Source organism: Coregonus lavaretus, assembly GCF_964263955.1.
Source record: "Coregonus lavaretus genome assembly, chromosome: 14".
NCBI lineage: Eukaryota > Metazoa > Chordata > Actinopteri > Salmoniformes > Salmonidae > Coregonus > Coregonus lavaretus.
Window position 1 is genome coordinate 38,053,026 of NC_140001.1, and position 13,986 is coordinate 38,067,011.

Consider the following 13,986-nt stretch of genomic DNA (forward strand, 5'->3'; position numbering starts at 1 on the left):
CCCGGCCAAACTGAGCAATCGGGGGAGAAGGGCCTTGGTCAGGGAGGTGACCAAGAACCCGATGGTCACTCTGACAGAGCTACAGAGTTCCTCTGTGGAGATGGGAGAACCTTCTCTGCAGCACTCCACCAATCAGAACTTTATGGTAGAGTTGCCAGATGGAAGAAACTCCTCAGTAAAAGGCACATGAAAGCTTGCTTGGAGTTTGCCAAAAGGCACCTAAAGACTCTCAGACCATGAGAAACAAGATTCTCTGGTCTGATGAAACCAAGATTGAACTCTTTGGCCTGAATGCCAAGCGTCACGTCTGAAGGAAACCTGGCACCATCCCTACAGTGAAGCATGGTGGTGGCAGCATCATGCTGTGGGCATATTTTTCAGCGGCAGGGACTGGGAGACTAGTCAGGATCGAGGGAAAGATGAACAGAGCAAAGTACAGAGAGATCCTTGATGAAAACCTGCTCCAGAGGGCGAAGGTTCACCTTCCAATAGGACAACGACCCTAAGCACACAGCCAACACAAAGCAGGAGTGGCTTCAGGACAAGTCTCTGAATGTTCTTGAGTGGCCCAGCTAGAGCCTGGACTTGAACCCGATCTAACATCTCTGGAGAGACCTGAAAATAGCTGTGCAGCAACGCTCCCCATCCAACCTGAGAGCTTGAGAGGATCTGCAGAGAAGAATGGGAGAAACTCCCCAAATACAGGTGTGCCAAGCTTGTAGTGTCATACCCAATAAGACTCGAAGCTGTAATCGTACTGTAAACAAAGTACTGAGTAAAGGGTCTGAATACTTATGTAAATGTGATATTGCATTACTAAAAACCTGTTTCTGCTTTGTCATTATGGGGTATTGGAACCACCAAGACCAACACCATAGTTCCCTCAAAGCTCATCACTAAGCTAAGGATCCTGGGACTAAACACCTCCCTCTGCAACTGGATCCTGGACTTCTTGACGGGCCGCCCCCAGGTGGTAAGGGTAGGTAACAACACATCTGCCACACTGATCCTCGACACGGGGGCCCCTCAGGGGTGCGTGCTCAGTCCCCTCCTGTACTCCCTGTTCACCCATGACTGCATGGCCAGGCACGACTCCAACACCATCATTAAGTTTGCCGACGACACAACAGTGGTAGGCCTGATCACCGACAATGATGAGACAGCCTATAGGGAGGAGGTCAGAGACCTGGCCGTGTGGTGCCAGGATAACAACCTCTCCCTCAACGTGACCAAGACAAAGGAGATGATTGTGGACTACAGGAAAAAAAAGAGGACTGAGCACGCCTCCATTCTCATTGACGGAGCTGTAGTGGAACAGGTTGAGAGCTTCATGTTCCTTGGTGTCCACATCACCAACGAACTATCATGGTCCAAACACACCAAGACAGCCGTGAAGAGGGCACGACAAAGCCTATTCCCCCTCAGGAGACTGAAAAGATTTGGCATGGGTCCTCAGATCCTCAAAAAATTCTACAGCTGCACCATCGAGAGCATCCTGACTGGTTGCATCACCGCCTGTTATGGCAACTGCTTGGCCTCTGACCGCAAGGCACTACAGAGGGTAGTGCGTATGGCCCAGTACATCACTGGGGCCAAGCTTCCTGCCATCCAGGACCTCTATACCAGGCGGTGTCAGAGGAAGGCCTTCAAAATTGTCAAAGACTCCAGCCACCCTAGTCATAGACTGTTCTCTCTGCTACCGCACGGCAAGCGGTACCGGAGTGCCAAGTCTAGGTCCAAAATACTTCTCAACAGCTTCTACCCCCAAGCCATAAGACTCCTGAACAGCTAATCATGGCTACCCGGACTATTTGCACTGCCCCCCCACCCCCATCTTTTTACGCTGCTGCTACTCTGTTAATTATTTATGCATAGTCACTTTAACTCTACCCACATGTACATATTACTTCAACTACCTCAACTAGCCGGTGCCCCCGCACATTGACTCTGCACCGGTACCCCCCTGTATATATAGCCTCCCTACTGTTATTTTATTTTACTTCTGCTCTTTTTTTCTCAACAGTTTTTGTTTTATTCTACTTTTTTATTAAAATAAATGCACTGTTGGTTAAGGGCTGTAAGTAAGCATTTCACTGTAATGTCTGCACCTGTTGTATTCGACGCATGTGGCCAATAAAATTTGATTTGATTTGATTAAATTTTTATTGTGTGTAGATTGATGAGGGAAAAAAACAATTTAATCAATTTTAGAATAAGGCTGTAACGTAACAAAAGGTGGAAAAAGTCAAGGGTTCTGAAAACTTTCCGAAGGCACTGGATGATTTATAAAGCCAGGCACATTTAACAGTTAGGCCATTGATTATAGACCTAATTAAGTTGGGGTTTCCGCTCTCCTCAATTTTCTTAGACAGTTAAGGCAAGGGCTGTTTTCTCGTCTCCTAACTCCGCTGCTGCCTCCGCCGCATTGTTCTCAACACCAATATGCTGGTTAACTTTGCTATTATGCACATAGCAACATGATCTAGGAAAAGTCGCCAATTCAACAGCACACTGATGTTTCAGAACCGCGGACAGCGACCGCTATCAAGGGGGAGAAAAAGCCTTTTTTTATTTTTTTATAATGTCCTTAACCATATACAATTTCAGTAGCACATGCCTTAGAGTGATGGACTGTGCCATCCCCACGGCCTCCACAATGTATTAGTCCACTGAGAATCAGACAAGTATCTTGTACACAATGATTTTCTTGCTACTGCTCGACTAAAGAAAGCTCGGTCGACCAACAGCCTATCGACAAAACAATCGACCAGTCGACCAACAGCCTATCGACCAAACAATCGACCAGTCGACTAAATGGGGTCAGCCCTAAACCACTTAATCCTTTTTGTCTTCTTTCCTCTCTTTTCTTTTTATCTATTGATCCTTTCAAGTGACGCCTTTGAGATTCAGGGCGGCATTTTGCACCAGCAAATGGCAGTGAGCAGAATGACCATAATACTTCAAATGAGTGGAAAAGGCATATTATCCTATGCCAGTTCCAAATACTGCAACTTGCGATGAGCGTGTGCATCACCTTCATCATTCAGGTTACAAAACCCGGGTGAAATATTATTCCCCTTATCAATGCACATCTTTGACGAAGGGTTTAAAATGTAATGTGTGATTCAGACTGTAATGAGTTTTACGGTATTTTTTGCACAGATCTGTGCTCTTTTGTGTGATGAAAATGCCACCCTCAAACTCTCAAAGCCCTGTTCCAAAACATCAGTAATCAAACACTGTCTGAAGGTGCTGTCCAGTATCCTGCTGTGACTCATCTCTCCTCTATGTGGTCTGTATAGTCCAGTATACCTGCTGTGTTCTGTGCCAGATTGATCCTGAAAGTATGTAGCAAAGCCCTCACTGAGCTGCAGGCTGCCATAGCAACAAACATAATAACGCATAGCTGTCCAATCCCTCCACTTATTGACTTTTGACTGGCTCTGGGTAGATGTTACCCCTAACCACAGATCTAGGATCAGTTCACTTTACCCCAATCCTAACCTTAATCATGAGGTGGGGAAATGCATAAATGACCTTAGGTCAGTGTGTGTGTGTCTGGGAGTAAACTCATCCGTGTGGTCCAGAAGCTGTTTTGACAAGGGAGAGCTGAAAGTCTAGTACCTGCTGTGCCCGGGCCCAGATGATGTCCTCCAGGTAGGTGGCGAAGCCCTCACTGATCCACTCCTCAGTCCAGTCCCGGGCCCCGATGGCCAGGCCAAACCACGAGTGGGACAGCTCATGGCACAGACGAGACCCACACAGAGACAGGCCCCGCTCTCCTCCAACTCCATCTCTCTCTCCGTCTCCCTCTCTCTCTCCACACAGCACACTCTGGGACAGGAATATGATGTGGGGGCTTGGGGGATGAGAACAGGCAAGAATGAATAAACATGAATATACACGGGCATGCAGGAAACTAAAATATAAATATAGGTATTAGCACAAACACATAATGCATGTAGAGAGAACAATGAAACCCCACTGAATGCTTGAATACCACTAACCTAGCATGCATGCACAGACGCTTCATGCTTGCACGTCCGCGCATACACACACACACACACTTCTGCTACCCTGGAGAGAGATCAATGATTGGTAGGAATTAACCCAACCTATGATTACAGAGGACGAGGACGTAGCCCTAACGACGCCATGACGACTGTGTGTGTGTGTCTGTGTATGTTTTCTTGCATACAGTGGGGGAAAAAAGTATTTAGTCAGCCACCAATTGTGCAAGTTCTCCCACTTAAAAAGATGAGAGAGGCCTGTAATTTTCATCATAGGTACACGTCAACTATGACAGACAAAATTAGAATTTTTTTCTCCAGAAAATCACATTGTAGGATTTTTAATGAATTTATTTGCAAATTATGGTGGAAAATAAGTATTTGGTCACATACAAACAAGCAAGATTTCTGGCTCTCACAGACCTGTAACTTCTTCTTTAAGAGGCTCCTCTGTCCTCCACTCGTTACCTGTATTAATGGCACCTGTTTGAACTTGTTATCAGTATAAAAGACACCTGTCCACAACCTCAAACAGTCACACTCCAAACTCCACTATGGCCAAGACCAAAGAGCTCAAAGAGCTGTCAAAGGACACAAGAAACAAAATTGTAGACCTGCACCAGGCTGGGAAGACTGAATCTGCAATAGGTAAGCAGCTTGGTTTGAAGAAATCAACTGTGGGAGCAATTATTAGGAAATGGAAGACATACAAGACCACTGATAATCTCCCTCGATCTGGGGCTCCACGCAAGATCTCACAACGTGGGGTCAAAATGATCACAAGAACGGTGAGCAAAAATCCCAGAACCACACGGGGGGACCTAGTGAATGACCTGCAGAGAGCTGGGACCAAAGTAACAAAGCCTACCATCAGTAACACACTACGCCGCCAGGGACTCAAATCCTGCAGTGCAAGACGTGTCCCCCTGCTTAAGCCAGTACATGTCCAGGCCCGTCTGAAGTTTGCTAGAGTGCATTTGGATGATCCAGAAGAGGATTGGGAGAATGTCATATGGTCAGATGAAACCAAAATATAACTTTTTGGTAAAAACTCAACTCGTCGTGTTTGGAGGACAAAGAATGCTGAGTTGCATCCAAAGAACACCATACCTACTGTGAAGCATGGGGGTGGAAACATCATGCTTTGGGGCTGTTTTTCTGCAAAGGGACCAGGACGACTGATCCATGTAAAGGAAAGAATGAATGGGGCCATGTATCGTGAGATTTTGAGTGAAAACCTCCTTCCATCAGCAAGGGCATTGAAGATGAAACGTGGCTGGGTCTTTCAGCATGACAATGATCCCAAACACACCGCCCGGGCAACGAAGGAGTGGCTTCGTAAGAAGCATTTCAAGGTCCTGGAGTGGCCTAGCCAGTCTCCAGATCTCAACCCCATAGAAAATCTTTGGAGGGAGTTGAAAGTCCGTGTTGCCCAGCGACAGCCCCAAAACATCACTGCTCTAGAGGAGATCTGCATGGAGGAATGGGCCAAAATACCAGCAAGTGTGTGAAAACCTTGTGAAGACTTACAGAAAACGTTTGACCTGTGTCATTGCCAACAAAGGGTATATAACAAAGTATTGAGAAACTTTTGTTATTGACCAAATACTTATTTTCCACCATAATTTGCAAATAAATTCATTAAAAATCCTACAATGTGATTTTCTGGATTTATTTTTCTCATTTTGTCTGTCATAGTTGACGTGTACCTATGATGAAAATTACAGGCCTCTCTCATCTTTTTAAGTGGGAGAACTTGCACAATTGGTGGCTGACTAAATACTTTTTTTCCCCACTGTCTGTTTCCACCCCTGTGTCATAATCCATAATGACATTGCAGGAACATGTTTGGCAGAGAAACTCCAGTCATCATCCTGTCTGTCTGGTCAACCAAAGAGGTTAATGGATTCGCACTCGACAAAAATATGTCCAAAAAGCTTACTTCATTATTCAATGTTTTAAATGTTTTACTGCATCAGGGATAGTGTACACAGACGTTTTGGCTTTACAGCCTTCTTCAGTGTGTAGGTAAAATTTTCTTTAATTTAAAGCAGCATTTGCCTGTATCATCACTGTACCATGAACCCAAACACTCTGGTCTGCCTAGGTCCAGGTTTCACATCATTGACCTTTTATTGACTGCATAAGCTAAAACTCTCAGGTCATTGCTGTAAATGAGAATGTGTTCTCAGTCAACTAAACTAGTAAAATAAAAGGTTAATAGGCAAATAAACAAAAAACTTTAGATCCAACAACTTTGCTGGAAACGGTGCCGGTCAAATGTTTTTCATTTGATTTTACAGTCGCTTGGAGGCAGTTATAGGTTGCATCCCAAATGGCACTCGTTTCCCTTTATAGTGCACTACTTTTTACCAGGGTCCATAGGGCTCTGGGATTTGGGAGGCATTCATAGAAGACCTTCCTCTTCCCCCCCAGACTACAGTGTGGTGAAGTGACTGTGGATGAAATAATGTTTGTCTGGTATGACCCTCAGATAGGTTCAGGCATACTGTGTTCTGCACTTTAAATACACATTTATCACATAGATGATATGAGGCGCAGATATGTTTATGTTCTGTCAGTGTAATACCTGACGCAAACCTTTAGGTTAGACCATGTGTGTGTGAGTGTGTTGTACATACTCTAATATACGCTATGCATACAGCCATGCAGGTGAAATGGGACGCAGCAATGTTTGTTCTACCAGAGGAATACCTTAAATGACCCTTTAGGAATAGACAGCTCTGTGTACACACTGCTCAGCAAACTGGATACAGTCTTATCAACACTCTCCACCAATTCAAACCTTTTATCAAAGCTCTGAGCCAATCAGAGTTGAGGAAAGGGGAGAAGAACAGACACTGGTTTCTATGAAGGCCGCTCCCCTGCATTCCAGCGTAATGCATGACAAATGTGAGACAAGGTTAGTAGTCCAAGTTCTGATTTAGATGACGTTCTGCCCTTAAGACCATTATTTGTGGCTGATAAAATAACCCACATTAAGATAGCTCTTTTTTTTTTCCCATCAGCGGTAAACGTTAGGTTTGATGAGGGTTTGGAAAGTTTCTCTGGCTGCACGCGATGACAGTAAAACAAACAGTAAACAGCCTTGGTCATGCTGCAGCAAAGCCCCCATTCATGTAGTGTTCTGTTATCTGACATACAGTTGAAGTCGGAAGTTTACATACTCCTTAGCCAAATACATTTAAACTCAGTTTTCACAATTCCTGACTTTTAATCCTAGTAAAAATTCCCTGTTTTAGGTCAGTTAGGATCACCACTTTATTTTAAGAATGTGAAATGTCAGAACAATAGTAGAGAGAATTATTTATTTCAGCTTTTATTTATTTAATCACATTCCCAGTGGATCAGAAGTTTACATACACTCAATTAGTATTTGGTAGAATTGCCTTTAAATTGTTTAACTTGGGTCAAACGTTTCGGGTAGCCTTCCACAAGCTTCCCACAATAAGTTGGGTGAATTTTGGCTCATTCCTCCTGACAGAGCTGGTGTAACTGAGTCAGGTTTGTAGGCCTCCTTTCTCGCACACGCTTTTTCAGTTCTGCTCACACATTTTCTATAGGATTGAGGTCAGGGTTTTGTAATGGCCACTCCAATACCTTGACTTTGTTGTCCTTAAGCCATTTTACCACAACTTTGGAAGTATGCTTGGGGTCATTGTCCATTTGAAAGACCCATTTGCGACCAAGCTTTAACTTCCTGACTGATGTCTTGAGATGTTGCTTCAATATATCCACATCATTTTCCTTCCTCATGATGCCATCTATTTTGTGAAATGCACCAGTCCCTCCTGCAGCAAAGCACCCCCACAGCATGATGCTGCCACCCCCGTGCTTCACGGTTGGGATGGTGTTCTTCGGCTTGCAAGCAACCCCCTTTTTCCTCCAAACATAACGATGGTCATTATGGCCAAACAGTTCTATTTTTGTTTCATCAGACCAGAGGACATTTCTCCAATAAGTACGATCTTTGTCCCCATGTGCAGTTGCAAACCGTAGTCTGGCTTTTGTTATGTCGGTTTTGGAGCAGTGGCTTCTTCCTTGCTGAGCGTCCTTGCAGGTTATGTCGATATAGGACTCGTTTTACTGTGGATATAGATACTTTTGTACCTGTTTCCTCCAGCATCTTCACAAGGTCCTTTGCTGTTGTTCTGGGATTGATTTGCACTTTTCGCACCAAAGTACGTTAATCTCTAGGAGACAGAACGCGTCTCCTTTCTGAGCGGTATGACGGCTGCGTGGTCCCATGGTGTTTATACTTGCGTACTATTGTTTGTACAGATGAACGTGGTACCTTCTGGTGTTTGGAAATTGCTCCCAAGGATGAACCAGACTTGTGGAGGTCTACAATTTTTTTTCTGAGGTCTTGGATGATTTCTTTTGATTTTCCCATGATGTCAAGCGAAGAGGCACTGAGTTTGAAGGTATGCCTTGAAATACATCCACAGCTACACCTCCAATTGACTCAAATGATGTACATTTGCCTATCAGAAGCTTCTAAAGCCATGACATAATTTTCTTGAATGTTCCAAGCTGTTTAAAGGCACAGTCAACTTAGTGTATGTAAACTTCTGACCCACTGGAATTGTGATACAGTGAATTATAAGTGAAATAATCTGTCTGTAAACAATTGATGGAAAAATTACTTGTGTCATGCACAAAGTAGATGTCCTAACCGACTTGCCAAAACTATAGTTTGTTAACAAGAAATGTGTGGAGTGGTTGAAAAACTAGTTTTAATGACTCCAACCTAAGTGTATTTAAACTTCCGACTTCAAACTGTATATGTGTGTCTACTGTTAGTCCTACCTTTCCCATATAATAACAAACCAATGTATGGTGTCCCTTGTAAGACATTTAGGTAGCAAGTAGTTCATAGGTTATTAGTGTGCAATGACCATGTTGACATGTCATTTCTTAGGTGATAATTAACATAACATTAAGTGCCACAGACATTCATGTCCATGTAATAATCAATTTAAATAAAGGGTGAATAACAAGCGTTATTGTGTGCATTTGAATATAATTCATACAGGGTACACAATTCACTTTCTGAAGCACAAAGCAGTGACTTGTCCAGACCAAAATTATGCTGGTTTAGGTCAACTATTCTTCAATCTTTTCTTTTGAAATTACACAATTTGGAAGACCTTCAGACTAAAATAGTCACACACACACACACACACACACACACAGAGGATATAACATCAACAAAATAGCTTCATCTGAGTGTTGTGACATAAACCATGTGACTCCTTTTGAACAGTGAGGTAGAAATAGTCTAATTTGTCATGGCTGAAAACGAGGGTCACGGCTGCAAACCTTTCCTGGACCAACTTCTTCCCATCTTAAATAACACCCTACCCTCCCTACCCCGAGGGCCTGAAGCTGGTGTGCGTGAGAGGCAGCCTATTTTTCACACAGAGAACAGCAGAAGAATGGGAGAGGGGTCAGAGAGGTGCAAATGAATAGGCTTATCTTTCCCTGCTCATATAACAGGAGCAGGCATTCCATTCAGACGCTCTAGAACACTATACACTTCTACTGTTCACCTGCTGGAAACCTAGAAAACCATAGTTCTCCTCAAAACAAACATACCGGTAGACAGATTACATTCGTAATTCCTGAGACACATCTAAATGTTTCCTGACCCAATTATAAGGTGTGACCCACCATTTGGCAAAACGATAGATGACACTGATCTAGCCCTCCTACAATCATCAGCATTCAGCATTCTATTTCTGTGCTATGGTCAGGACCATGTGTTCATCCCAAATGACACCCTATTCTCTATATACTACACTACTTTAACCAGAGCCCCAATGGACCTAGGTCAAAAGAAGTGCACTATTTGGGAGCAGGAAAACCTCCCGGCCCTACCTATGGTCTCTATGTTAAATATGAGCTCTGCTTTGAGGGGTCATAAGGAGGGACTACTTTCTATGATAGAAGAACCAGCACTCAGAAACACTGAAAGACACAATACTTATTTTCCTTTCCTTTCCATAACCCAATTATTGAAGCAGCTAAGTGGATTATGTGGGAAATGAGTGTGTGTAGACACAGGGTGGAAAGGATATATCACACAGCTTATTTAAGAGGAGATGAAAATCTGTCACTGGAGAGGGCGAGAAAAGGATACACAACCCACCCACCCACCCACCCACCCACCCACACACCCACGCATTTGAACCTACACTCTGTCAATGTTAAGCATCCTCACAAACATCTGAAATACATCTAATTCAACAACTAGCAGTTTTTTTTTACCTTGGTGCAGATACAGAGGGAAGCAGTAGGACAGAAGCTGCTAAGATTAGCTTTATGAGAGTATTTATGCCCTAATCTTGTTTCCCCACAATTGGATAAGGGGGCCTTTTGTTGTTGGTTCCTGCAGTGTATGTGTGTTTGCACAACAAAGAACATCTTTCAGGGATGGTGCCCGCACATGTTCTTAGAGGGAGGTTGAATCCGTCAGAGCGGTGACATCGAGTCGTCCCACCAGCGGCGGTGGCATGCAACAACAGCAACTTTCATACCCCGTGATACACACACCCTGACTGTCCGTCAGTGACTGCTAGGACGTCACCTACTGACTCAAAGTGACCTGCGTGGTACTGGAAATTCTGTCTAGTTAAATTTGATGCTCTAGTTTGACGCTGTGTTGCATCATTTTACTGCACTCTATCTAATGCTTTGGGACATTTCTGTAGCCCACCAAGTAAATAAAAGCAGTGTTTATAGTCTTAAAGGGAAATTTCACCGTCAGTAAGCCAGCAGAAGTCTTGATACACTGTTATAAAACAACCCTGAGCCTTTTCGTCTGTAAACTGTAACTTTATGCCACAGAAGACAACTCTGGCTAAAAGTAAGAGGTGTTAGGGGGAAGATCCAGATTTAGTGCAAAACCAGTGAAAGATTGTTCTGCTCCTCCATCCATAATTAATCCCTCCATCCTGACCAGAGGCCAGTTGTTCCTCAGCAGCAGGACAGCTGGATGCATTATGCAGAAGGTCCTACCATGGCTCTGTAATGACATCCCACCACCACCCACTTAGAGAGAGAAAGAGAGAGACAGATACAGAGAGAGTGTGTATGGGTATGGGTGTGTGTCCGACTGAAATTCTGACTGTCCCAAGAGGCAGTTTGACTTCCTCTCTCTCCTCCCTGTGGAGCGCCACACACACACACACACACACTCACACACACCAAAGCCTCCTCTGAGGTCCCCCGTCTCAATTAGACAGAACTCAGATAGCAGAGTGGCACTCACTAATGTTGACTTGCGGGAAGCATTGTCTGTTGTTTTTTCTCCCTGCTCTGACTCTGTGGGCTTATTTTAGACACAGGGTCCTATTTGACCAATCTCCTACCCTCCGTCCTTTTTTAACAAGTCTGACTTCAAATGTCTGGCATTCCAGCCTGGCTGAGGATCAGTTGTGTGCTGCTGTGCTGTGTTCTGTTCCCAGGCTGGCCCCAGAGGCCCGGCCAAATGCCACTCCATGTAGGGCCACATCACATGCAGGGCCCGCATCACATCCTGAAAATACTTATCACTGCAGATATCAGGCGCCATTACCAATGAGGAGACAGTCACATTCTGTGGTGTAGACACACACACACACACACACACACACACACACACACACACAAACAAAACCAGACAGACACACTCAGAGTCACCCCATCCTACCTCACCCACCCACCCACACAGACCCACAGTGGCACACACACAGCTGGTTCTAACTGAGCTGGTATGTTTGCCTGCTGCTGATGTCCAGAGCATAGCAGAGCAGAGCGATAGGATCTGTATGGACTACAGAAGTACAACACACACAGTTGTGTATTACTACTTGTGAGGACTTTTTGGGGAACAACAATTGATTCCCATTAAATAATCATATTTTCTCTAACCCTAATTCTAACCCTAAACAGCCTTTTTCCTTTTTAGGGCCGTCCAAATGTCTGAATTCTCCTTGATTTACTATTCTTGTGAGGATTTCTGGTCCGTACAAGTAAAGTACAACACACACAAACACACACTATGGAGAACAGTAGAGAAGCCACTCAGACCTTGCGTGTTATGTATCAGTGTGACCCCGTTTCTCTGCCTGTTAACTTGATTGCTCTGCATTAGCAGTTCAGAAGCCAGCTGCCTTTCAACATACTACAGAATAGACAAACACACACACAGAGCGAGTCTAGGCTGGTCTAGGTTCTGAAGCGATAGCAGATGTTTCTTCTATCCGCTGTGTTGACGGTATGCAAGGGTTTTGTTGAGTCCTCAAAGGTCTATGACCATGATGTCATGGCTGAGGAATGTACATTTAGTAGTGTGTCAGAGATGTTGGAGTAATCAGACAGAGGAATCTCCTGTCCCACCTCCATTTCATCAAAATACAGGAAACACCTGACTAGAGCTCTATGGTGTTAGAGAGAACACGCATGCACACACACACACAAAGAGGCATGCACTGCAGTGCACTGGACACACACACACACTTGACCTGAACAAGAAAAACTCAAGGCCTTAATTATAGCCCACAATTTGGGCCAATAGTTTTTCCTTGTAAGATCATGTGGTCAGAAAGACCCAAGGGCATTTATCAATGCTATTCAAATCCAACTCTGGTGCATTAGTGTGAACAGCCAGTTAGATACACATTACAGACAATGATCGAAGTCATTTGGCTGTAGGGGGCAGATAGATTCATTAGTGTTAAACGAAAGATTCCCCCATTTTGAATGTTATATCGTATTTGTGCATCTCTGAGCGATGTTCTATCGATTCCCGGAGTTATTTCATGTTTTCATGTGTATCTGAGCTCTTGCCGTTCACGTTAATAGGAAGATGGTTTTTAGATCGCGAAAACGTATATCATTCATGTCTGATTTCAATGCTGTCCAATGTCATAACGCGGGAAGTTGTTTTCTCTCGATTGAGCCATTTATCCTATTTTTGCAATATTCCTACCTCGAGAAATGTGTAATTTAACAGATTTCTCCTATTTTTCTGCCTCTTCAGTCCAGGGTGCATTGAATGGTGCCGTTGCGAACGTCAGACTCCACTCGAAGTACACGATCTGCAGGTTGAACATAGTGCGATTGTGGACTCCTAAATGACTAGTGCAGTTTGTTTAGGCGATTTTATATCTACTTACAGCTACTTCACATGCTGATGTTGACTTTGGTATTATTGTGACTTTGGTATTAGTGTCTAGCCAGCAAGCCCATTGAGAACATTGTAGGTTTTGTAGTTGACTTGAGCTGTAACAGATTTCCACAACGATTTTCACATGTTGCTACCAACCTTAATATAACAACAAAATGAAACATTGTAAATCACATACAGAAGTATGCTTTAAAGGTGTCGATTATCAATAATCCACTTACAGATATATTGTAAGAATGTATGTATATACAGACAGAACAGCCAAACCCTGAGATTTGACAACCTATGCAGTATAAAACTGAAAACCCTGCTTCTTTCCCTCAGGCTGCAGGCAAAGCCAGACCCATCGAGACAATTTGTACTGAACATTACACAGCGCTGGGTTTGAAATATCTCGTTCCAACGTTAAGATGTCTGGCTCTACCCAGACTAATGAAATTACCTACCATCCTCAGTCTCAAAGAGGCTGTCATAAAAAAGATACTGCATAAACATCCCCTCACCAAACAATGAGCCCATCCATCACCTAATGGAATGGGTGCAGTGGACTCATCCATTAGTCAGTGGAATGGGTGTGCAGCGACAGGCCTGTCTTGCAAAGGCTGTTAATCCAGAGTTATGGTACAGTGTGCCAGTGTTACTGTTAAACACAGGGCAGATGGCAGCTGCTGCAAGCTCCGAATAGACGGTTGAAAAGGCAATACAATGTCACTCTTCAGACACCACAGCCATAGATGGGACAATACATTGCATAAATAGTGTAGATAATGTATACTATATCAC

General features: G+C 43.9%; 1 protein-coding gene across 1 annotated transcript in view; it reads right to left on the reverse strand.

Moving 5' to 3' along the window:
• Positions 1–13,986, reverse strand: part of aopep (aminopeptidase O (putative)) — a gene marked incomplete at its 5' end in the record, with an annotated part of 117,424 nt that overhangs the window by 72,005 nt on the left and 31,433 nt on the right. The window contains one exon of the mRNA XM_084176991.1: positions 3,625–3,859. Coding sequence (XP_084033117.1) covers positions 3,625–3,859 — 235 coding nt within the window. The remainder of the gene's footprint in view (positions 1–3,624; positions 3,860–13,986) is intronic.